General features: G+C 47.8%; 1 protein-coding gene across 1 annotated transcript in view; it reads left to right on the forward strand.

Annotated features, from left to right (window-relative positions):
- Rgk3 (Rad, Gem/Kir family member 3) overlaps positions 1-23,409 on the forward strand; it is a 54,616-nt gene that overhangs the window by 22,321 nt on the left and 8,886 nt on the right. Inside the window, exon 4 of the mRNA XM_011145174.2 lies at positions 14,742-14,954. Within this exon, the coding sequence (XP_011143476.1) occupies positions 14,742-14,954 (213 nt within the window). The remainder of the gene's footprint in view (positions 1-14,741; positions 14,955-23,409) is intronic.

Consider the following 23,409-nt stretch of genomic DNA (forward strand, 5'->3'; position numbering starts at 1 on the left):
GAGGAGATAAAACCGCCCTGATTTCTATCCCGAGCTCGCGTATTTCCGAGCACTGGGGGAATAATTACTTCGTGGAAAGTAGATTGCGCGACATTGTTGATTGTTACGCGTCAGTATATCTTTATTTGTCCAATTAAATCGGAGATTGAACTACTTCCCTCACTCTCTCTCTCTCTCTCTCTCTCTCTCTCTCGCGACGTCTTCTTACTACGTATATAAATGTACACAGACACACACACACACACACACACATAGGTATAAGTCCTGTGTTTACTAATTACAATTATGCTGGAGGACGTATCGACGTTCCGTCGGCACAGCGAGGCAGTTTTGACGAATTTCTCCTCAAGGTCTCAAATAGGTACACAGATAAAAATTGAGAAATTCGAGGGATCGTATTTTATTTTATATCCCTTTTCTTACAATGCGCAACGGCGCTCGACAGGAATTTAATGGGCAGGGAAAACAGACAGAGCTCGGCTCGCGCGCATTTTATTTCATCTAAGCGAGATGTGCTCGAACAATTGAGACACGCACATATACGCGCTAAACGTGCCGATCCTAACGTGCCGCCGACGGATTAGATACGATGAAACAGAAACATTATGGTATATCGCCGTTCACGTCATCATCGATCACTTCCGGTAACTTTCACGTTGCGTCCACTTTCACCCACGTCATTACGTCAGCTTCACCCCACGCCCAGCTTCACATTATGATGTCACATCTTTATGGCGCCCTATTATCGCTCTATTTGCCGCGTGGCGGTGTTAAAAAACTGGCAGTCCAGCGCCATTACTATTTTCCCGCGGAACTACAGCGTCACTTTGATCATCACGCCCAGGGTGATCGATACGCAGAGTTTCATGACGTGCCGCGTGAGAGTGCATAAACAAGTGCGGCTTTGTGCCCGGCAAAATGTCGTTTATTTTAAGATTTTTCTTGAGGAGACTTCCTGGGAAGTTTGTTTGATGGGATATTCACATCTCTCTCTTTTTGTGCTAACGAGCACCGTAGGGAACACGGGTGACGGTCTCCGACACGGAAAGTTATTAATTACAAGCTTGAGCGGACGCGAGAGTGCACGTCCACACACACACAAGCGAGAGAGAGAGAGAGAGGGAGAAAGAGATCCGATGAAAATTTCTTTCAAGGTTCAACAAGCATTTTGTCGTGCGACGTGCGTGGGCGTTTCTGTGCGTATTTACGCGTACGCGAGCTGCAGGATCGCGTATCCATCTGCCGATGTCTCTTCGCGATCCTGCAACTCTCACTTCCTCCCACTTTTCGTTTTCAGCCACTTCCGCTTCCCTTGCGCTTCCTCCAGAGCAGAGATTAAAAACCGTCTCGAAATATGCACGCGATATGCGCGGCTCGCGCGTTTCGCGTCGGCGCCGTCGCTCGCAAAATGAGTGTCGCCTGCAATTGAGGCCATTAAACGCAGATTAGCGCGGAAGGGCCGAGATCCGAAAATCCGGTTTGTATTTCGCGACGTGGCTGACGTGCCGTAAATATCCCCGTCGCTTTTTCCGCTATTCTCGTCGCGAAAATGAAAGAGGCGATTTTGCCCCGGCGCATATAATAAATTTAATGCTCCGTCGTCATTAATGACCGAACAGGCGCAAGAAGCGCGAGATAATGAGGCACAAGGCATTATCGAGGGATCGTCTTGCTCGCCGCCGCCGCCGCCGCCTCGTCATTCAATTCCGTCATGTGTCCACCCTTGTTCCATCAAGGACCGTCGCGCGCTCGTCCTCGCAGTAGATATAGCCGTCACTGGTCAGCCGTTCTATTGTGCCGACAGGCCGTGCGCGCGCTTGTATCACTCGCCGGGCAGATTTGCGGAATAAAGAGCTGTGTGACGTCATTAGGTGACAGGCGGAAAGTCGCGTGCGAACGGGAGATTTACCTTTCGCCGGTCAAATGAACCGCTAATTAAACAATCTCTAATGGAAGATGTGGGGCGAGCGATCGTGTCGGACGGAGGAAGGTGCAGTTACACGCAAACGTACGGGATATACACGAGTCGCTAACTTCAAAGGTCTCGAAAAATCGACGTACATTAACGGAAGAGATCCCTCAGCTCAGGAACCTCGCGATTCGAACGTATCTTGAGCGTATCGGGAGAATACTTTACTTTGAGTAGAATTTAAATTTATGAGATTTTTCGCGAGTACTTTTCTAGATGTATTCGCGGTTAAACTATGAAATATATGAGGAAGTTCAGAATGTCACCTTGATATATTTTATGTTTAATGTGCAGTTTAATATGCAGCCTCAATTTCATCTGATAGTTCAAGCTCTCTCGAGCTCTGAAACTTCGCGACATTATATTCGAACAACGAAATTCCGAAGACGTGAATATTCCGACGATAAGTAATTGCCTGCAAACATTATTGCACTCCCGAAAATTAGTTTCGTCAACAGCTTCGCGACAGACCTTTCGGACGCTTTGAATATACCAAAAACAACACTATCTCTAATTTAATAATCAAAACCTGGCCAGTGCATGCGCCTAACTATGTCGGGGGTTTAATATCTCGAAAGTCAAAGTGCACGAGTGGAGAGTCCGAATTCTCAGCGCGAGAATTCAACAGCTCGAACGCGAGTATCCGAAGAATTTCATCTCAAGAGGAATATAAGACAGACAAGAGGAAGATATTCACTGTTAAGAATACAAGTACACAACGAGGAGAGTCCAATATCACTTTCTACATAACCGGCGTGTATCTGAGAACTCATCGATGAACGCGCCTGAATTCTCAAAGCCGTGCTAAATCAATCGTCCGGACGCGCGGCCAGGACCTCGAAAACGGCTCATATCGAGCAACACGAAGCTGCGCGAAGTAGAGCGCGACAGGTGAGGTGACCTTGCGCGAACCTAGCCCGTGAAATCGAGGAACGCTGTTTGCCGTTTGCCGATCGTTCCGTGCCGGGCCAGTTTCGAAAATCGATCTCGCCTTCCTCCCCCCTCCCCCCCCCCGGTCGCTCGTAAAACGTGGGAAGCTCGCGTATGACGAGACGACGATGACGACGAATGCTCATAATATTTTACGATCTGTCGCCCCGCCTCGTTTCACCTAGCTTCGCCTTGCCTCGTCTTGTTTCATCACGCGCACGCGAGACGCTCTCTCAGCTTTGCCGTCGCGCGTGCAATTTTGCATAAATACATATCCGCCTTGCGACGTGCCTCGCCGTCGTCGTCGACGTTCTCGTCACGACCACAGCAACCTGAGTCGATTTCAGGTCGAAAATTTACGGGCGGCTTGATCCCTCGTCTTCGATGTAATCCGCTTCCCGAGGCGGATATCACCGCTGGTGGCTTAACGACCGACGCGAATAAGCCTCGGCCGACGGGCTCGCAATTTCTTCGTGGCGGCGTAATCATTAATCGATGTCTAGGAAAGTACTATTTATGGTGAACGTCGTGCAACTTTCTTATTCTGGGAATAAGAGGGCGCGCGATTAATTTTAAACGCCCTGTGCTTTCTTCGCGCGCGTGTGTGTGTGTGTTTGTGTAATCGCTACCTTCAAGTGCACCGCACGTGTCCTTTTGGAGGGCAAGTGAATAATCGCATTTCTTCCGTAAAACAATATCATAATTCCTGCGCTCTGTAGTAGCAAGTGTAATGAGGAAATTAATACAAAATTATTTCGTCGTAATCAAGCCGTCGGCTCTCGTAGACCCGCCGACGTTCCTCGTGATTGGAAATCAGAGTCTTGAAGTGATTCATATTGAAGAGCACAGTTGCAATCTCGGACGAACGAAGCGAGTAACAGACTTAAATTCGCGCCGGCGAGTAAATTACGACGTAAAACGAGCGTACACTAGCGCTACACTTTGCGTACACTTTGCGTCTAGATATCATGCGCAAGAGTGAGGCAAGATGTAAAACTGCTCCTAACCGTAAGAAATGATGATGATGCACTCTCTTCTTGTAAAAGGGGGATCATCGCAGTCGCTCCCGAGCTTGCGGAGAGTCGACAATCGGCGCAGAATTCGCAGCACGGCTGAAGCCCACGAGGGAGAAAGTCGCGAGACGCGAGAGACGCGGGCAAAGCTTGATTGCGAGAGAGAGAGAGCTCCAGTTAGCCTTTCAAAACCGCGGCTTTTCCTTCCTCGTCGCGAAACAACGGCCGAATGATTGGCGCTAAGCCGGTCAAGCCGCGAGGTAAATCAGCCTCGTCGCGCGCTCCGCTTCAAAGTGCGGCTCTATTTTTGAAGGGACCGCAAGCGGAGCGAGCAAGAAAGCGAAGAGGAGAGACACGCTTCGGCTTCAGCGCGGCGTGAAATATTAAACTGGTCTAACGAAGTGTTGTTAGCGGCCGGCTTTGCGCGCGCCCGCGGCTCCGTTTATCACCGGTAACCGTCGTAAACCGCTGTAACCTCGGAATGATTTGTTCGCACGTCGATCGATACGCAGACATTCCGCTGGTCGACGACGTCGACGGTGGTCGGAGCGGTGATGCTGTCGGTGGTTGCCGCTGCTGAGTCTCTCCGCGCTTCTGTTCTGTCTCTCCCATCTTCTCTAGAATATCTCTCCCGCGTATCGGCTGGCACTGAGCGGAGCGGTGATTATGCAATTGAGGGGAATCTACTATCTGACACGTGAAATGTTCAACGCATTTGAATAATTCGAATAGCTTAAGGAAATAAATAACGCGCTAAAACGAGGGCAGCGTTCACCTGCCTTGAGTTAAATTGTTTCAGCAGCCATGAAGACGCGTCACTTGACGTATGCAATTATCTGTCAGATTTATTGATATTGCGCTTGTCGACCTTTCGAGCGCCGGAGGGAGTAGAAGGCGTTTATTAAATGATGCTCTCTCTCTCTCTCTCTCTCTCTCTCTCTCTCTCTCTCTCTCTCTCTCTCTCTCTCTCTCTCTCTCTCTCTCTCTCTCTCTCTTTCTCTCTTTCTCTCACACTGAGAGAAAAGTATATGATATTTGGAACTATAAAACTATTAAAATTATAGTCCGAAATATCATATTTATAGTAAGTATTACCATATTATATTTATAGTAAGTATTACCATAATATCGGTAATAATTACGATATAGGCATAGTATAACCAACCATATAATATTTTTACTAAGAATTATAGTAAGTTAAACTAAAATTATTGTATGGATGCAAATATAAAATGATTGGTAAAAGTAACTCTTTCATATAGTCAATATTACCGGAATATTTGCTGAATGATGACAGATGTAACTATATGAAATGATTAAATCTCACTAAATTTGTGAATGAGAAATTACCGTATATGTGGTAAAAGTAACTAAACAATTATTTGAGAAAATCATTGACTATATATATATATATATATATATTTGTATTTATTCTACTATATTTCGCAGGTTTCCATCAACTATAAAAATATAGTTGACGCCAAAATGAACTATAATAATAAAATATAATGAGATTATAGTTAATTCAACTATATTTCTCTATCAGTGCAATCTTGTTTTCCAATGCGCATAATTCCGCATAGCCGACGCGCCGTGGGCAAATCCGCGTTGCGGTGCACCCCGGTGCCCTCGCACCTTCGCGTCTCCTCGTCCTCGCGGCACCCACACTGATAGAAAGATATAGTTGAATTAACTATAATCTCACTATATTTTGTAGTTCATTTTGGCAAATCCGCGTTGCGGTGCACCCCGGTGCCCTCGCACCTTCGCGTCTCCTCGTCCTCGCGGCACCCACACTGATAGAAAGATATAGTTGAATTAACTATAATCTCACTATATTTTATAGTTCATTTTGGCGTCAACCATATTTTTATAGTTCGTGGAACCTGCAAAATATAGTAGAATAAACACAAACATATAGTCAATGATTGTCTTAAATAATTGTTTAGTTACTTTCACCACATATATGGTAATTTCTCATTCACAAATATAGTGAGATTTAATATTCATATAGTTACGTCTGTCATCATTTAGCAAATATTCCGGTAACATTGACTAAATAAAAGAGTTACTTTACCTACCATTTTATATTTGTATCCATACAATAATTTTAGTTTACCTTACTATAGTTCTTAGTAAAAATATTATATGGTTGGTTATATTATGCCTCTATCGTAATTATTACCGATATTATGGTAATACTTACTATAAACATGATATTTCGGACTATAATTTAGTTACTATATCATTATAGTTCCAAATATCATATACTTTTCTCTCAGTGCACGCGGTCGCACATCTGTCCTCACGCAGCAGTCGCCACGCCTCGCCGTCGGGGACAACCGCGCGCGCGACTTGCGGTGCACGTAGATTGCGAAGCCCGCGGAGGCCTTCACATGCGCTTTCGCCGGCTCGCCGCGGCCGCTTAATGGAGTTTCACCGCGACGACGTCGTAGAAATTCCGCGTCGTGTCGCATCGGCGACGACGACGGCGGCGGCGGCGGCGGCGGTGGTGTGACTTGGAGCGAGCGGATTTCGGCTGAACAACCAGAGCGTGAGCGCGACGTAAATTGGGTGTCCTCGCGCGTGGTGATTGCGCGCGCGGAGGAAGTTTCCCGCTAATCGCGCGTGTGGCGGTCGGTTTTTCCGGTCCCGAGAGCGCCGGCGAGGCGAGCGCTCTCGGGATGAGAGCTGAAAGCTTCTAAAAATATATGCCACTTTGGGCCGGCAGAGGCTACGATGCGCTCGACGACGTCGACGTAGTGGACGTCGGAAGTGGAGTTCACGGTAAACGTTACGGTGGACGAGCGTTAAACGGTAACGAGAGCGGCTCGTTTCCCGATAGAGCTTCCCGAATCCAAACGATCGGGCGACGGAGAGAGAAAGGTCGCGCGCGCGCGCGCCTCTCTCGAGGAAGCCGTTCGGGGGGAAGCTTTTAGCCTTATGTGCCACGAAGGTTCCATCTGCGCTGGAACAGGATCTAAGAAGCGATGAAAGCCACGTGCAAGGCACGGGAGAAAGGTGTACACGTGTGTCTCACTCCCGAATCTCACTCTAGAATCCCGCTCGAGAAACTGCCTTGGCGAGAATACGGAGGACGTTTCCTTCGTGTTAATCTGGAAGTCCATCGAGCAATTTTTGTGCTAATTTTTGTGTTAACCTTTGCTCGGCTGTTATTATTATTATTATTATTAAAATTCCCCGCGGAGTTAAATATCGCAACGGAGCAACGGGCGCAATGTGTGCGGGAAGTGGACAACGCGGCGCGCTGGCGTGCGTCGGATGTGAAAACGCGCGCTGTCCCTTTGGCGGCATTACGACACAAAGAATATCAGAAATTCAATTTCACTATATTGTGCCCGTTATAAAATCGCGTAGTTCTCATATCTCGTATTTCGTACTTCACTGTGAGCGACTGCGACGACGGCGACTCGCGCGATTTCTCACGCGTGCCGAACGTGCCCCGCGCGTTCGGAGTCGCGCGAAAATATCGCTTGCGTATGCGCGTCACAAATGCCACCCGCAGAGTGCGTCGAAAAATGCGAGATGCGAGTCTCTGCGAGCGCGTTATTAGTTTTGCCGACCAAGACGGAGCGTTTCCGCTCGGCCGCGAGCGGACGGTCGGTCCCTCGTCGTCTCGGCGAATCGACCGGTCGTCGTCGTTTCATTGTGGAGGATATTTCAGAACATCCCTCTCTCTCTCTCTCTCTCTCTCTCTCTCATTTTCCTTCTTATTTTCATTATTTTCATTTTTATATTATTTTTTTCTTATATTTTTCTCCGATATCATTTAATTGTCAATCGCTTACGTTATTTGAAGTCCGTAAATGAATTTGTTTCTACAAGGTTTGCTTGTTAGGACTAAAATAAATGCTTTTTCTTCTTTTTTTCCCTCTCTCTCTCTCTCTCTCTCTCTCTCTTCCTTTGTCTTGCTCTATTGTCCAATTTCTCCTCGGCGGCAAGTACGTCGGAGACAAGTGAAGCGAAAGATTTTCCACCATTGAGGTTGGAGAAAAGAGGCCGGCTGTCACCGACCACCCTTCTCGCTTTCCACCGTATTCTTTCATCGTATTCCCTCCCCCTCCTCTCGTATTTCTCTCATCACGCAGAAACGATCTCTCTATTCAGCTAACCTCGTGTGTATGCGAGATATGGCAGATATTTTTCAATCTTCCAAATTACCTGTGCATTTTCCTGCGAAACGTCAGAACGCCGCAACGGGTCGCTGCGAACAATTTCGGAAACGCGATTTCCGCCGGGATGTTTCGAAAGGCGGGAAACAGGAAAGGAACAGATCGATACTCGCGGAGAGTAATTGCCTCCTTTGCTGAAGCACGAGGCTATTACTTTATTCGCCGCTCGTAAACATCTTTCATTATTGCTTTGTTGAATCCTCGGACGCGGACGCGTTTGATGAACGCGTCCTTTATGTTGCGTCTGTCGATGCGAAACATAGCCATCCACTTTCCTCCTGCAGGAGAGTGAACCTTCTTCATCTTAATAGAGCCATTTGGTTAATAAATATTTCTCGGAAATCTCGATTTACGTGGTAAAAGGCAGCTCCTTCCGCACGGTGCACGAAACTCCTGCAACTCGTTGCGTCAGCCTACTCGGATGTTAAGGTGCGAACGACAATAATCATTTGAGTATGTAGCTGTTAACAAAATTTGATATCAATTAAATTGCTCGTTAAGTCGACGTTGAATGTAACGTCGAATGAATTCTGAGACGAGCGACTCGAGCGACCGGTATCGTGTGAGGCTGAAGTCTTTTCGCTCTTTTACTTTCGCTCTCGCTTCGGCCGTGGGCATCCAAATTATTAATAGCGATATGCATGAGGAAAGGAGAGCAGGCCCTCTCGTGTCCCTTCCTTTTATTTACTCGAATCGAGATCGATCAGAGTGTAATTCGATTTTGTGAGCACGGGAGTGTGTAAAGGTACAGGGAGAGAGGAAGAGAGAGAGAGAGAGAGTTTTCCATAACACGCTCCATCTGCCGCAAAACTGACTTCAGCCTCTCTCTGCTCAGGCCGATAACCCAGTAGATAACCGACATCACAGAGGAGGAGCAGGTGAAGGCAGAAATGACGGGAGATTATCAGCGTTTACGATCGCCCGTCTAGCCACTGCCAAATGTGCGTCACCGGGAATTTCGGGACACGTCGCGCACAGAATCCAGATATAATCGAAACGGCAGTTGTACACCGCTATGATTAGAAACCGACAAGTTCCAGTCAAACCTTCCGGTTACGCCTGGATGAGAACACGTATTCGCGAACTTACAAATTCTTGAAGAAATAAATTTCAGAAAAATCAGGGAGAAGATTAAAGTATGCACGCACTCTCTCTCTCTCTCTCTCTCTCTCTCTCTCTCTCTCTCTCTCACTTTGGTGAAAGATTTCTGAAAATTTACGAAATTCGGACAGTCATCTTGCTCTTAAAAATTTCTCGCTACTTCACGATTACACGAGTCGTGAACTGGCCATCTTGACGGCGCAACAATGTTGACGAGATATTTTCCGATAATTCAAACTCCAGGTTCCTGCGATAAAGAGATTCTTCCACACTTTGTGACTTTGAAGTTACCGAAGCGTCCGAGAAACCGTCGAGAGACGTCGAGACGGCGCCCACAGACATCTCGGATCAATGAGCGTCGTGGTCCAAAAGCAACATAGGCCCAAACAAACACTTATACGTTGCAATAACACCAAATGGCGTCGCGATCAAGACGATGGAATTAATCGTGCCGCGAAATCTCCCCCTTCCTCTCCCTCGCTCTTCCGCGTCAATCATTTCCAACCGGCGAAACTAGCGCGGGCGCGTGTAAGTACGCGCAAAAAGCGATTTGGCAGCCGTTGTTGATCGCACACGTCGAACATTTAAGCCTTTATTAATAGAATCCACCTCACCTATTCCGATGGTCGAATCGGTGCACCTGTACCGCGTTTGTCGTCCGCGCCGGCCGTTTCCTCGTCCACGGGGAACTTGCTTGCCGCTTCGCCGCGGCGGAAGAGCTCCCGAGGATCCACGGAAAGATGATTCGTCCACTTTCTTCGCCGCGGTGGGATCGTTCATTTCTCTTTTCGGGAACGCGACGCGTCGCGTAGAAGATGTCTCCGTCGAGTGCGGTGTTTTCACCGAAAGCGCATGTCAATTGACGTGTGCGCTTTACGGTAACCGAGCCGCTGCGCTGCACCCGCCACGACGTTCCTAATCGGCGCTCATGTGATTATTTACATTAATAACAATGTGCGATTTGTACTTAGAAATTCGTGCTAGCGTGCTAGAATTATGTATGCGTCCCGGTAATCTGGTCGCGCGAGACAGCGGCGGGATAATATTGGCGCTTGAGTGTTCTCGTTGAATTTTTCCGGGTCGAAATGACAATCGAAATGTACACGGAAAAACAAGATCGGTTGGAACGACGTGACAACGTCTCGAGCCAAACGCGTTTTGCTGGCGAGAGAAACGGAATTTCCGGTTTTCGTGCGCTGAAAAGTTTCGATCGTGCAAGTCGGTGATTCTGTTACCCGTAAGTTCATTTCGTTTATTATTTGTTCCGCAAATTCAACCGATCTTTTTCTTCGCTGTTTCTCGTGTTTTTGGTTAATTTCTGAGGGGGGCGCCGTTGCGACAACTTCTCCCCCTTCATTTCTTATTTTGCTTGTGGATTTACTGGGTTTCGCTTTGCGTGGCTTCTTAACGGCTCTTCCATATTTTACTTGTTGAATATCATACTTTTCCTTCTTTCTTTTTTTCTCTATCTCTCTTTCGTTCTCCCGTGCAATCGTCGTAACAAACGGCACCGAGTCGCGATGTTGCAGCGCGCCGCAGTTTTCTGTCGTTTTTCTCGAGAAAATCGCGTCGCCGGGGTGATCAATCAAGCGCGAAAGCTCCGAGGGCCGCCGCGCGTTTTAGCGCTCGTAACTCCCTCACCGTCGCCGCTTGCATTCCATCCGCGACGATCGCGATTGCACTTTTCCCTTCGGCACACACACGTACTTCGGTCCGTGTACACACACACACACACACACACGTGTGCCCAGGGAATACCTCCCCGCCCTTGCTACGCGTTCCCTTATACCCCTCATTTATTTTTAAATAATCCTGATCATCACTCCGCGCGTAATCTCAGACTTTCACCAACGCCGTCGCATCGGTAAAAATAAGCGATGACACCCAAGAAGAGAGAGAAAGGGAGGAGAGACACAGGGCGGTGCCGCCATCGTCTGATCTAGCATTTGCCCGGCTAATGTTCGAATGTGACACGAGGAAGTCTCGGATTTCGCCAAGCCGGAACGAAAATCGGATTGTCCTTAGAGTCGCTCGACAATGTGCAATTCTCCCTCCCTCCCCCTCTCTCTCTTTCTCTCTCTCTCTCACTATCCCTTCGCCTCGTCCCTCTTTCTCTCTCTTCCTCTTCGGCACGATCGATTCTCCGGGCTTTCATTCATTCCGTATGTACGAGTATGCGCGCAAGTAGCGCACGTCGGGCTAAACTTCGCGCCAACAAAGCTGCGGAGACAAAGGGAGGGAACGGACAGACGAACGAACGGGCGGACGGACGGACGGATGGACGGAGGGACGGGATATCGGTGTTCTGAGTCGCTGAACAGGACGTGCGTTGTTCTCTCTCCCTCAACGGTTGACAGCCGCAACGTTGACATCGGCGCACGTGTGCGCCGCGTTCATGTGCACGCGGATGCGTCGGTATGCGTTATCGAGCGCGAGATTCGCACGTGTGCGCGTCATGTCGCGTCGCCGCTCTATCGCGGACGCGCGTGCCAACTTTTTGGCAGAGCAGAAACTCTCTCGTCGCGAGGCTTTAACGCGACGAGCTTCATCGCGTCTCTCTAACGACCGATCGTCCTCCTTCCGTGGCGGGTGGACGTCCTCTTTTCTCCTCTGTTCTTCTGTTCTCTTTCTTAGTCCTCTTCTTCAATCTCGCGATTGATCGTAGACAATAGGAGCAGTCGATTCTTCTATTCGCTCGCCGGGCGAGGAGGGATTTGGAGACTCTCGCAAGACGCGCGAATCGCGTTATTCGTGAGTCATCCGGAACGATGCGGAATGGATTCATGCGTCATCTCTGGCGGATGATTCGAAGTGGCCACTGTGAATCATCGTCTCGACGAGGTCCGTGAACTTCTGGATTTGTGAGCGTTGCTTGCGCGAATTTTTAGCTCCCACTTTCGCATACAACGAATCGCTCATCTCCGGAAATCGTCGATTTCATTGACACGTTGAGCGCCGTAATGGATACCGCTGGCCGGCCGCATAATGGTCCGATAATATTGCGTTACATTAAGTTACATGTAAAGAAGAATTAATTTCATCTGAAAAAATAGGTTGTTCGGCCGATAGAGAGGGAGAGAGGGAGAGAGAGAGAGAGAGAGAGAGAGAGAGAGAGAGAGAGAGCGAGCATTGAAGGGTACGTGCGTATCTCGAATTACGGTCATTAACTGTGTCGCACCGACAATTCAATTATCAATGAGGCAACTTTGTACAATCAACGGTAATTGATGCAGTCATTAGCCTGTTATTTCGTTCGCGGAATTTCACCGAAATAAAACGCGATAATGTGGCGTACGAAATATCGTGCAAGTGAAGAAGGAGAAGGAAGACGCCTTCTTTCGTTAACCCCGTTTTATTATCTCCGATTAGTCCTCGTATGATCCATTTCTTGAGTCAATATTCGCGCCGCGCGCTTTACGTAGGACAGATAATTCCCGGCGCGTGCACATCCAAGTTTAATGCATAAACAGCCAACGTCGAACGCACACAGGTGCGCGCGACTTTCGCGCCGTTGACTCTCTCTCTCTCTCTCTCTCTCTCTCTCTCTCTCTCGGTCCGACCTGACGTGCAATTACTAATGCAGCGCAAATGCATTAGCGCGACTGGTGGCGGCGGCGGTCGGGAGAGTTTACCTTTGAGGCGTCTAAGGATTATTTACATGTCGCTCGTGCACGCGTTGCCCATCCAATTTCCGGCCGCGGCCACCTGCGCTCGTCGACGACGACGTTCCCTAACGACGCGCGAATCGAATCCATTATTCCAACGGCCGTCCTATCTTCAACAACGCCGAATGTCCGCGCCTATTTAGGAGCAGACAGTGCTGATCGCTGTGGCTAGTACGGCGCGCCATCATTGTTTGGACCGTGCGCCGGTGAATGTTTGCACATGAAATCTGCAGTTTGGCTGATAAATCAATTGCTGCCGAAACGCATTCGCCGGCGAAGACTTTTCGCGGGCGGAATGATTAACAAATCATTCGCTTCTCTCCCACGCGTTTGCGCGTTCTTCTCATTTTGCCGGGGAACAACACGAATTGATCCCGCGAGGAGACAAATTCGCTCGTGTAAAATTCTACTTTTGCGGAGAAAGATACGTTCGTGAAGTGAGAACCTTTCTGTGGAGAATTTTACTCTCGCGTGTAAGTTTGCATTCGTGAAGAAAATTTTATGAACAATTCTGCCTGCGTGAGGAACCGTTTCCGTGAAAAAGATTTCCGTGAAAAAATTTGCTTCTATGAAGGTGTACCTTCGTGAAAAAAGTTTTCAAACAATGTTTACTTATGAAGTGATCGTTTAAGCGTAGATCCGCGTTTCTCTCGCGTGTTTAGGCGTGTTTATTCGAAAGAACGATAACCCGTGGAGAATTACTTCCGTGAAGAAAATTCCGTGAAAAACTTCACTCTTATGAAAATGTACCTTCGCGAGAAAAGCTTCCGAACAATATTTATTTATGAAGTGATCGTTTAAGAGTAGATCTACTTTCTCTCTCGCGTATATAAACGATATTTAAAAAACGATAACCCGTCTCTCGCGTTGATCGCGCCTGCGATAGATAGATATATATATATATATATATATATATCACGATCGCTTCAAATGAGTTTACGTACAACGTGCGTCGTGCTAGCGCGTTATCCTCTCGGGAGTGAAGGAAAGAGAGAGACAGGGAGATAGATAGAGAGAGAGAGACAGAGAGAGAGAGAGAGAGAGAGAGAGAGAGAGAGAGAGAGAGAGAGAGAGAGAGTGAGAGTGAGAAGACGGGAGAAAGAGAGGGGAAGGAGGGCAGGGAACCGCGGAAATTTCATATTTCATATTTCACGGGAATCGCTTCATTAGCCGGGAAATGAAATTCTACTGAGAATTCCGACCCATTCGTCCCATCTACACGCGCGTATCTCTTGCCAATCTAAAGCGCGCATTATAATGGTGCCCACGTAAAGGACGGTATTAGCGATATACCGCATCGACAGGGTCAGCGCGCTGTTATAAAGGACGCGGCGACATTCAGAATATTTATTTGATGCGTTTTAAATATCGACGGCGAACAATATGCAGGAATAAATGTACGTTTGACCGATGCGTGAGCGGCATGTGCCGCGTCCCCTGTATGAATATCGAGCGATAGGCATGGATCGTGAAATGTAAAACATGGAATCTCCCTCCCTCCCGCCGAGAGGATTCACACTTTTTCACGACGGGCGGCGTCGACGCGATTTCTTGGCGACGTGCCCGTAAAATTGTTTCTGTCGCTTTTATGCTGTTCAATCGATACTTCGTACGAATCCTCGTTGTTTTCCCGATAATTTACGTGAAAAGTTTAATCTCACAAATTCAATTGTACTTAATATTTCAGGACGGTCTTTTTAAACACGGCAGTTGCTGTATTCCTCTCCCATAACTCCTCCCATAATTCTTCCCGCTAAGATCCAATTGTGTCAGTTTCAGCCTTTATTGTATTCGGGCGATTTAAATTACGATAATTCGCCGCAGTATTCTTGCGAATGGGACATTTAGATGACTGTTTTATGTGCGACAGGCGTCGTCAACCGAGGAGATTCCTTCCGGAGAAGGAGATCGAGATCGAACTCCTTGGCGCCGGCCGAGCAGGAAAACGAGGTGCGGCGAGCGCCGCCCAAGGAAGTCGTCTCGCACAACGTCGCCATGTTGGGCTCCAGGGGAGTCGGAAAAACAGCCCTTATCAGCCAGTTTATGACCAGCGAGTGTATAAACGCCTACGACAGACAAAGAGGTGAGTTCCCGTAGATGTCGTTCTCGCACTATCGCATTTCACGATCGATGCGATAAGACCGCGAACAGGATACGGAGACAAAGAGTATGACTTCCGGCAGGATATTTTGTATCTTTTCCTTATCTTCGGTTAGCCGACGTCTTCAGGATACTCCAACGGATACTATCACGACCTACTCCTGACGGGATCTTTGCAAGTTCCACAAAATGAAAGCCACCTTCTTTTTCTCTCGTTTTCTTTCTCTCTCTCTCTCTCTCTCTCTCTCTCTCTCTCTCTCTCTCTCTCTCTCTCTCTCTGTCGCCATTCTACTTGACGAAGCTCTTGGATTATGAGCGAGCGGTGGAATATCTGGATTCGCACGAATCGAAACGTGAATAAACAGCAAAATCCCATTCTTAACGCTTAACACGAGATAAAATACTTCGCGCTTTAAACAAAGTGCCGTTTGCCTCGACAGAATGCGCTGACCAAGTACCGCGTTTACTTCGGCAAAGTTCCCACTGTTGATCACCGCGATTTTCCGACTCGCGTACATCGAAATGTCGTCTCGTCGGCAAGTTATTATTCAATGAAGATCGCGAAAAGATTGATTTCCAAATCGCGCGGCCGGCGGAAAATCGGCGAAATGTCAGGCTCGCTGAAACGGGGCCGGGCTTCTCTCCGTCGTCATCAGACTTTCTACGCGGGTTGGATACCTGAGCTCGCTAAATAAGTAAAGACGTAGCGCGATAAGAGGATTCGCAGACACAATTTGCTATTCACAAAGAGGCGAGGAATCTCCCGGAATGTTTCGCGCGTCTTTCGCGACCGGGCCTAGCAGGACGTCGCTCGCGATCAATTTTGAGGCGAATAATCCTCGCGGCTGTCCTCACGACGGTTTGCGCCTTGCATCGACGACACCCGCTATATCGGACACGAGTTCACGTGATGGCCTCCTGTGTATTTCGATTGCGGTCCGACTGGAAGACGACGCGTCTCGTGCTTCACTCCGATACGTAAAGCGCACTTTCCGGGCTCCCGTTGGGATACGCACCGCCGCCGTTAATGAGTCAAATTGAGCGACGGCGAAGTTAAGTCAATATCTACGAATCTAATCACTGTCACTTTACTTGACTTGGCGTTAACAAAATAACGCGAGGTTATTCTGCACGTCCGTTGTTAACGACTCTCGTCCTTCGCGTTCCTCCGAGTCCGTCCGAGTCGACGTTTCCTCTCGGCGATGCTGTTGCCGTTGTCGTCGTCGTCGTGCTTTACGACTTTTTCATTTTTATTATCTCATTATTCATTATCTGGACCATCTGAACGTGGGGAATATCTTTATCCGTTAAATTTCGCTTACGTTTCGACGCGGAAATAATTGCATTTTCCTCGTTGATTCCACAACGGTGCCTCTCAGACGATTAATCTCGTCAAGTCACTTGAACGATATTGTTCACTTCATTCGTTTACCTTATTCTCTTTCATCTTATTTGATGAACGCGACAAACATTTCGCAGCAACGTAACGCTCGCCGCAGCCGCGAGTCGATGCAAGGGGAATCTCTCCATCTGCTAAACCCCACGTAACGGAGGAATAATTGCCGCGCTTTTGCCGCTAATTCAACAACGCCGGTCTCTGAAACAATTAATCTTGCGGAGGCATCTGTTAAACGATCGGGGAATTTTCGCGATAGCACGCGATGCGCACGCCTCGCATGCGAGCGCGAAAGTCTCACCCGTCCGTCCGGCGCGCAACAATTGTCGCATTGTCGCAGCAATCGATCTGAAACTCGCATCATTATTTCACGCAACAGTGAGCGTGATTTAACGGGACATTAGCGTTTTATCGTGTTCGCGGCGCGCAATTATGGGCGAGGAGTTTCCCAGCCGAGTCGCGACGAGCGGCGAGGAAGATCCCGCGAGAGCGACGCCGCAGGCTCGGTTCTGTGAAAACGTCCGCCGCCCAATGTCGATTACCAAAGTGTCAGCGGTGGCTCGCGTAATATAGAAGTCGCGTGGGTATCTGGGTCGAGGCACCGTGCACCGTCTCGGCGATGTGAATTATCATCGTCCGGCTGCTAAAACATGCGCGCGAGGTTACTTTTGTGCCCGCTCCATCGCGTCGATCTCGATTGTTGTATATATATATATATATTTTTTTTTTTTTTTCATTAAATTCGCGGAGAAAGTCCATGTGTCTGTCTCACTTTGCTTGGATGTTACGGACTAGCGAGACGATTCTTGCCGAACTCGTTCGATTGGAAAAAAGGAGCTGATTCAATTATGGCTTGCCAGACACTTGAAGACTGAACGATATTTCACGACGAGACCATGAAGGATTTTCTCATTGTCAGAAAGGGACTCGACTGTTGCTTATGAACCATCTGACTCCCAAATGTGACAATTTGCCATTGCGAAGGTCTCTATGAAGAAGAAGAAGAAGAATATCATAATATCAAATGTGTCGTTAGAAAGTCCAATTAGGAATAATTACTTTTGCGCTTAACCGCTCGAAATGAGCGGCTTCAATTATCGAAATTGATCGAGCGCCTCCGTCGGCCGCGTTTCCACAGTTTGTTCCGGCGAGAGCTTCGCTGTTACTTCATCTCTTATAACCGCGTTACATCGAATATCGTCAGGACGAACCCGCTGACATCAACCACGACCACCGACTCGCACCACGTCTCGTGCCCCCTCCTTCTCATCTTCCCCCTTCACCGCCGAGAAAGAATAACACTTTCTCATTCGATTTAACATCGAGCGCTACTAATCGTAATTAATCACGCAATTCTCTCGACTCCGCGGTAGTTCCTCGCTGTTCCGCGTATCGCGGCGAAGAAAGAAAAGGGGCCGAAGAAAAGGAGAGGGAGAGCCTCCTCTCTCGTACTCTCATTGGCGCTGACATATGATAAGCGAGACGGGTGAGGTTTTGTTTTTCCAGTCGGACACATCCGCGACGTTCGGCGACGTCACTCGCCGCTATTAGGATCGATATTCTCGCGAGCTATCAGACAATGGGCCGTATTCGCGCACGTGTCGACCAGAGAAAAAAATCCGCGCCCTCTATTCTCTCTCTCTCTCTCTCGTGACTTCATCGTGTGTCCTCTCTTTTGATTCTTCCCGCTGCAAATATAACGGGGATATCGCATTTATATCTGCTGCTCGCCGGCGAACGACACATCGAAACGGAAATAACGCTTTTGAAACGGTATTATCGGGCGTTAGTTCCCGACACGGTAACTCGCGCGGTAATCGCGCTCTCGCTGCCAAACGTTGTAAAGTTCGGATATGAAGAGGCCCGCGTGGCAATGGCGGCGACGGCGGCGGTTTAATTACGGCGCGATAACAGACTTTCCGATTAGAGTTAGTGGGCCGAGAATTTTCCATGTATCGCGAAATCGCGAACGAGCTGCCGCAAATGCAAGTTTGATGATATTTTTCGGGATAGGCCGCAGCGGCAAAAGACGACGAGTGCAGGAAGAGCCACCGGCAGGCAAACGTGAGCCCGATGCCCTGCTTTGCAAAATTATTAACAATTTTAGGGCCTGATGCTCGGAAATATATCGCGTACGATATTCTACGAAAGCCTACACTTCATATATTTTATAGATTTTCATGAAATATCGTTCTTTTTCGGGAATCCGAGACTTTTGACCGCTTCCTCGCCTGATTCTGCCGGCGTCGATGACTTTTCGGTGACGCTCTTTCTTCTCTCGTACCTTCTTGCAACCTGATCTTCTTGTGCATTCGTTTGCGAAACGGCTCGAACGTGTCTTTTTTTGATCAAGAGACAAGCGCATCGAAGAGCTTGCGCGGTACGACGAAACCAACTTTGTGCACTTAGCTGAACATATACTTCGTCAATTTATGTTCACGGTAGAGTTACGTGGTCACTGAAATTGGGAATTAAAGATTGTGATACTTTCTTCCGGCGAGTTTCGTAATGCATTTCGTGATGCGGAGAATTTGCTCTGTAATAATTCTCAGGAGACGCATTTTTCTACCGGATACGAAATACGTTCCGAAACTCATCGGACGAAAGCTTCTTTAATCTTTAATCAGCGGACGTACTTATCTATTCTACATTCTCTTTCATTCGTGGATCTTTTGTGGTGAACTTTGCGCTTCAAGTCTCGAGAGAACGAATAACGTCTGTGATAAAACAAATCCTGAATTCTTCAACGCTCATTTCTACACCGCAAGGAAAGAAAAATATAATTACTTTATTTATCTGACGTTCGCCTTCTGTCTCCTATGTTTTTCTTTCATTTATTACGTATATAAAACTTTTGTTATACCTCGATTGGAAAAATAGTTGCGACGATATTTGTATCATGACACGAAGCGGCCGCTCGTTGAGGACCGATCAATAACGAACAAAAGCAATTGTGTACCCCGCTTATTTATTTATTCCTTTTTATTTGCTATACGGACAAAGCGAGAGTAGAGAAAAGACTTCGAGTGAAAAAAAAATGCATCGGCTGCGAAAAGTCAACGATCGATCTACCCGTCATTAATTACCATCGCGTGTACCAGCATTCATTCCATTAGCGTTCTTTAGTTGATTACTCTTGTGCACAATATACTTATATGCACACGTATACATATATGCAACGACGCTCCCGTAATTTAATTAATAATTTAATCAGAGCGCTCAATTATTTCCACATGACAGCGCATATTTATCGAATTCTATTAGAGCCTGCAACCGATTCTCGCTCGTCGACGCGACCTTCTCCTTAACAACACTCTCCTTCGGCGGTGCGTTTCTTCCGACCGCAAATTGACCAGCGAAAATGCGCTCTTCTTTTATCACCGAAGGAACGGCGTGTTCGCGCAGCTGATAAATCGAGCTTATCTCGCGCGCGTTTCGGAGCTCTCGAGTTTATTTTAATTACGGAGCTTATAATCGCATTCGAAGCGGCGAACCGTATCAGCGCGCGGATTAGGTTCGCATTATTATGGCATAGCTGCATAATAGCGACATAATGTACAGCCGGATGGACGCTCATCAGGTAGTCGCGCGCAATTAAACAGCAACATTTCAGTTAATCCTGCGCGGGCCATGCCATCAATCAAGACACTTCACGCACCGTCCGTCGCGAAGTCTCATGTTTGCCACGACATATTTTTAACAAAATCATCGATCTGTCTCTGATAATTACGCATCGATGTTTCTGAAATCTTATCAACGACGACAGCGGATTTTTCTATTTTTATTATAGGTAACGGGACAGTGAGGAAGATTTTTTCACGCAAACGCAATTCTCAAGCGACATTTAAAGTGTTGTATTATATGCGCGTCGATTTGATATTTTTCCTTTTTTTTCAGATTAGAGATTAACTTCTGTTGCTTGGAAATTATGTTCGCGTGAATGAATCTTCTTTATCATGCCATTATCGAAAATATGATAATTCGCCAATCGCTAGAGAGATTGTAGGAAAGAGCGATCCTCGAGTCGCTCTCGGGAGTCTATCGTGAACGAGCTTCGCTCTTGCTATTTTATCACCGCAGATTCGGTAATCCGAGAGGCCGAATGTGTTATCATTGTAGGCAGATGTGCACGAGAACTAATCAATTAGCAGTCTAATTGCTCACGGTGTTTACGCATGGCTTTCGATGTCGCGTGTTTGCGAGAGTAAACATGACCAGGGTCAAGTCATAGAAAGCTCGAGAGAACGCAAAAGCGAGACCGTGCAACATCGCGAGTGAAGATCCGCTCCATCGTTAGTTGTTGCAACAATTCCGAGTTGACGCGAAGGATTCGTCAACAGCGCGAAAGATTAATTGTACGGCTTAGTACATCGCTTGGCTAAGTGCCATAATCAATCTCTCGTAAAAGTCTCGTGAAAAAAATTTAATTTTTCTCAACACTGTTAATCTTCTCTTCCTAACTAAATAATGTCGAATTTAGCTGGAAAGTGGTTCAAACGTTAAATACACGAAAGAAAAAACGAACACTGGCAGTGAAAGGAATTAAATTTGATTTTTATACGAGAAATTAATTTAACAGGTCATGACGCGTTTGGTCGCGAGTAGCGTAGGAAAACATGTCGCTCGATTAATTTATCATTGTAATATTTGTGCGATTGCGTGCGACAATTGTGTCGAAGATACATTTGGTAAGCAAGTCGTGCTTACTCGAGGAAGAACGTCTTCGGCGGAAACGAACTTTGCAGACTTCGCGGGGAGAGAAAGTGACTTCGGTCGGAAACATCGTCGGAACGACTCGATCGGAATTATTCGCGAACGAATAATTTCAGAAGTCTCCGAAAATAACGCGTAATTGCAGGGCAGGCTGCCGGCGACTTTGAATCACAATGGCTGAATCACGGACTCGCCGATTTGCATTCGAGCAATCGGTTTTCGCGGTAAAATCGCGTGTTTCCCCTCTCTCCCTCTCTTTCTTTCGCTGAATTTACCCTGCAATTTTCGCGTCCCTCTGCGCATCTGCATATCGTTTTTGTGCCGTGTAAAGGCCATGTGAAGTTGACGAAGCGAGCTGAATTTCACGAGGCGCAGGAAGGATACCATTTTTCCGGAGAACCTTGGGAAGGTACGTGATATTCAGTACCAGAGCATACACTGGATATGCATATACGTGTAAACTTTCGGTCGGGCGATGTGCGACTCACACTTCGACACGACACGACGCGGTGCGACCACCGTAGGAGCCCTTTCGACGCTACAGTCGTGAGTTTTTAATCGCGTGGTATCCCGTTGTCCTCGTGGAAACGGTCGCGCGCGAGGCGACTCTCTCTCTCTCTCTCTCTCTCTCTCTCTCTGTTTTCCGAAATGAAACGGGCGGGAAACAGGCGGCGGGGGAGGCCGACGCGATTAAAGCGATAAATAACGGGGCGAAAATAGCGGCAAAAATAGTCCGCGAGACCGCCTACAGCCCGACGCCGAAGATTTCCGTACGGTATACGCGATCGCTATTCCAACCGCCACGTTCCATATCGCCGCGTCTCGCGCGAATTCAGATCAGTCGCGATCGAAATTATACATCGGAGGCCCGACCGACCGACCGACCGACCGATCGGCTGGCCGGCCGGCCGACGCGAGCAAAAAGAATTTAGGCTGATGTCAAGTTTCGCGCGATAATTCTGCTGCAAATCGGGATCGAGGCCAAGACGCCCAACGCCACCGTCACGGCCGGAAGGGAGCGGCAGAGGACGGATTCACAGAGCGGACGTTGTGCTCCGAAAGCGCGCGATCCTAATTGGCCGGAACCTCTCGGACGATTTTTCTCGCACGTCACGTTAATTATCCGCTCGGACGAATTGGCCGCGACACGGTGTGAAATTGACGCTGCGAGGGAGCCGCCTGTCGAGAGGAGTCACACATCTGTCAGCGGCATTTTCTCTGCGTCTCTTTCCTCGTTTCAGCTGCTGCTCCCAAAATTGTATTATTTTGTCATGTCCGAGAATGTGAATTTGAACTCGAACACGCACGAAGAAGTTGCGCAGATCCGATACATGTTGCTGCTATCAATAGAATCGCGATCGACAAACGTCAATTTTGACGACTAATTGACGAGAGAGAAGTTCGCTCGCACATTTGTCAGGACGATCTCGTTTCACTTCAGCTACTTGTCTGGGATTTGTATTATTTTTCTTATATTTAGAGGTATTTAAATATGTTCAACAATAGTCGCGCGAATTTGAGACATGTTGTCGCTTGTAATAACATTACGATTCAAGTGACGAACGTCAATTTTTCGAGACGGTAACGCGAGACAGAAGCTGACAGCTTTCAATCATCCAGAGAAATTATATTTCGAAAGGTTAGCTCCGTATTGAAAAATCGGGAAATCGCCTCACTTTTCAATCTCCAAATTCGATTTTTTTAATCGACGCGTGAAACGCGACCATCAGACACACTCGTCGCCGCGACGAGAAACTTCACGGCCGCGCAGATTCTCCAACGAATCTCGTTACTTCCCCTTGAAACCTCTTTGATCCACCTTCGCATCATTCGCAGCTTCCTCGCGGCTCCACTGCGTCATCCGGATTTACGATTCGCTACGTAGACACAAAGGACCCAGCGCGTTGCGTTTCGCGACGATGGCGACGGTTTTGCGACTTAGCGCGGAAAAGGGAGCAACGTGCTCGCGCGAGCGAGTCCGATGGAGTGCGTCCGCGTGTGGAAAGCGAGCGAGACGATTTCCACGAAGATATAAAAAAGAAAAGCGCAGGAACAAGCCGTTCGGAAATAGCCGCGGTTAATTTTGCGCCCGCTCCGCGCTATAAGCGTACATCATAGAGGCTTCGCGTCTGTTCATCGTCTGTTCTCCTTCTCGCTTTTCGTCGAGCTTCTCCTCTCCGTTTCTCACTTTCTTTCCTCTCTCTCTCTCTCTCTCTCTCTCTCTCTCCCCCCCCTCTCTCTCTTTCTCGGCTCTCCACCTTGCCAAAAAAAACATCCCTTCCGAGAGATTACGGCCGAGAAATTATAGATATCGCGATGCATCCATAAA

This window comes from Harpegnathos saltator, unplaced genomic scaffold (genome assembly GCF_003227715.2).
Source record: "Harpegnathos saltator strain DR-91 unplaced genomic scaffold, Hsal_v8.6 scaffold845, whole genome shotgun sequence".
Classification (NCBI taxonomy): Eukaryota; Metazoa; Arthropoda; class Insecta; order Hymenoptera; family Formicidae; genus Harpegnathos; species Harpegnathos saltator.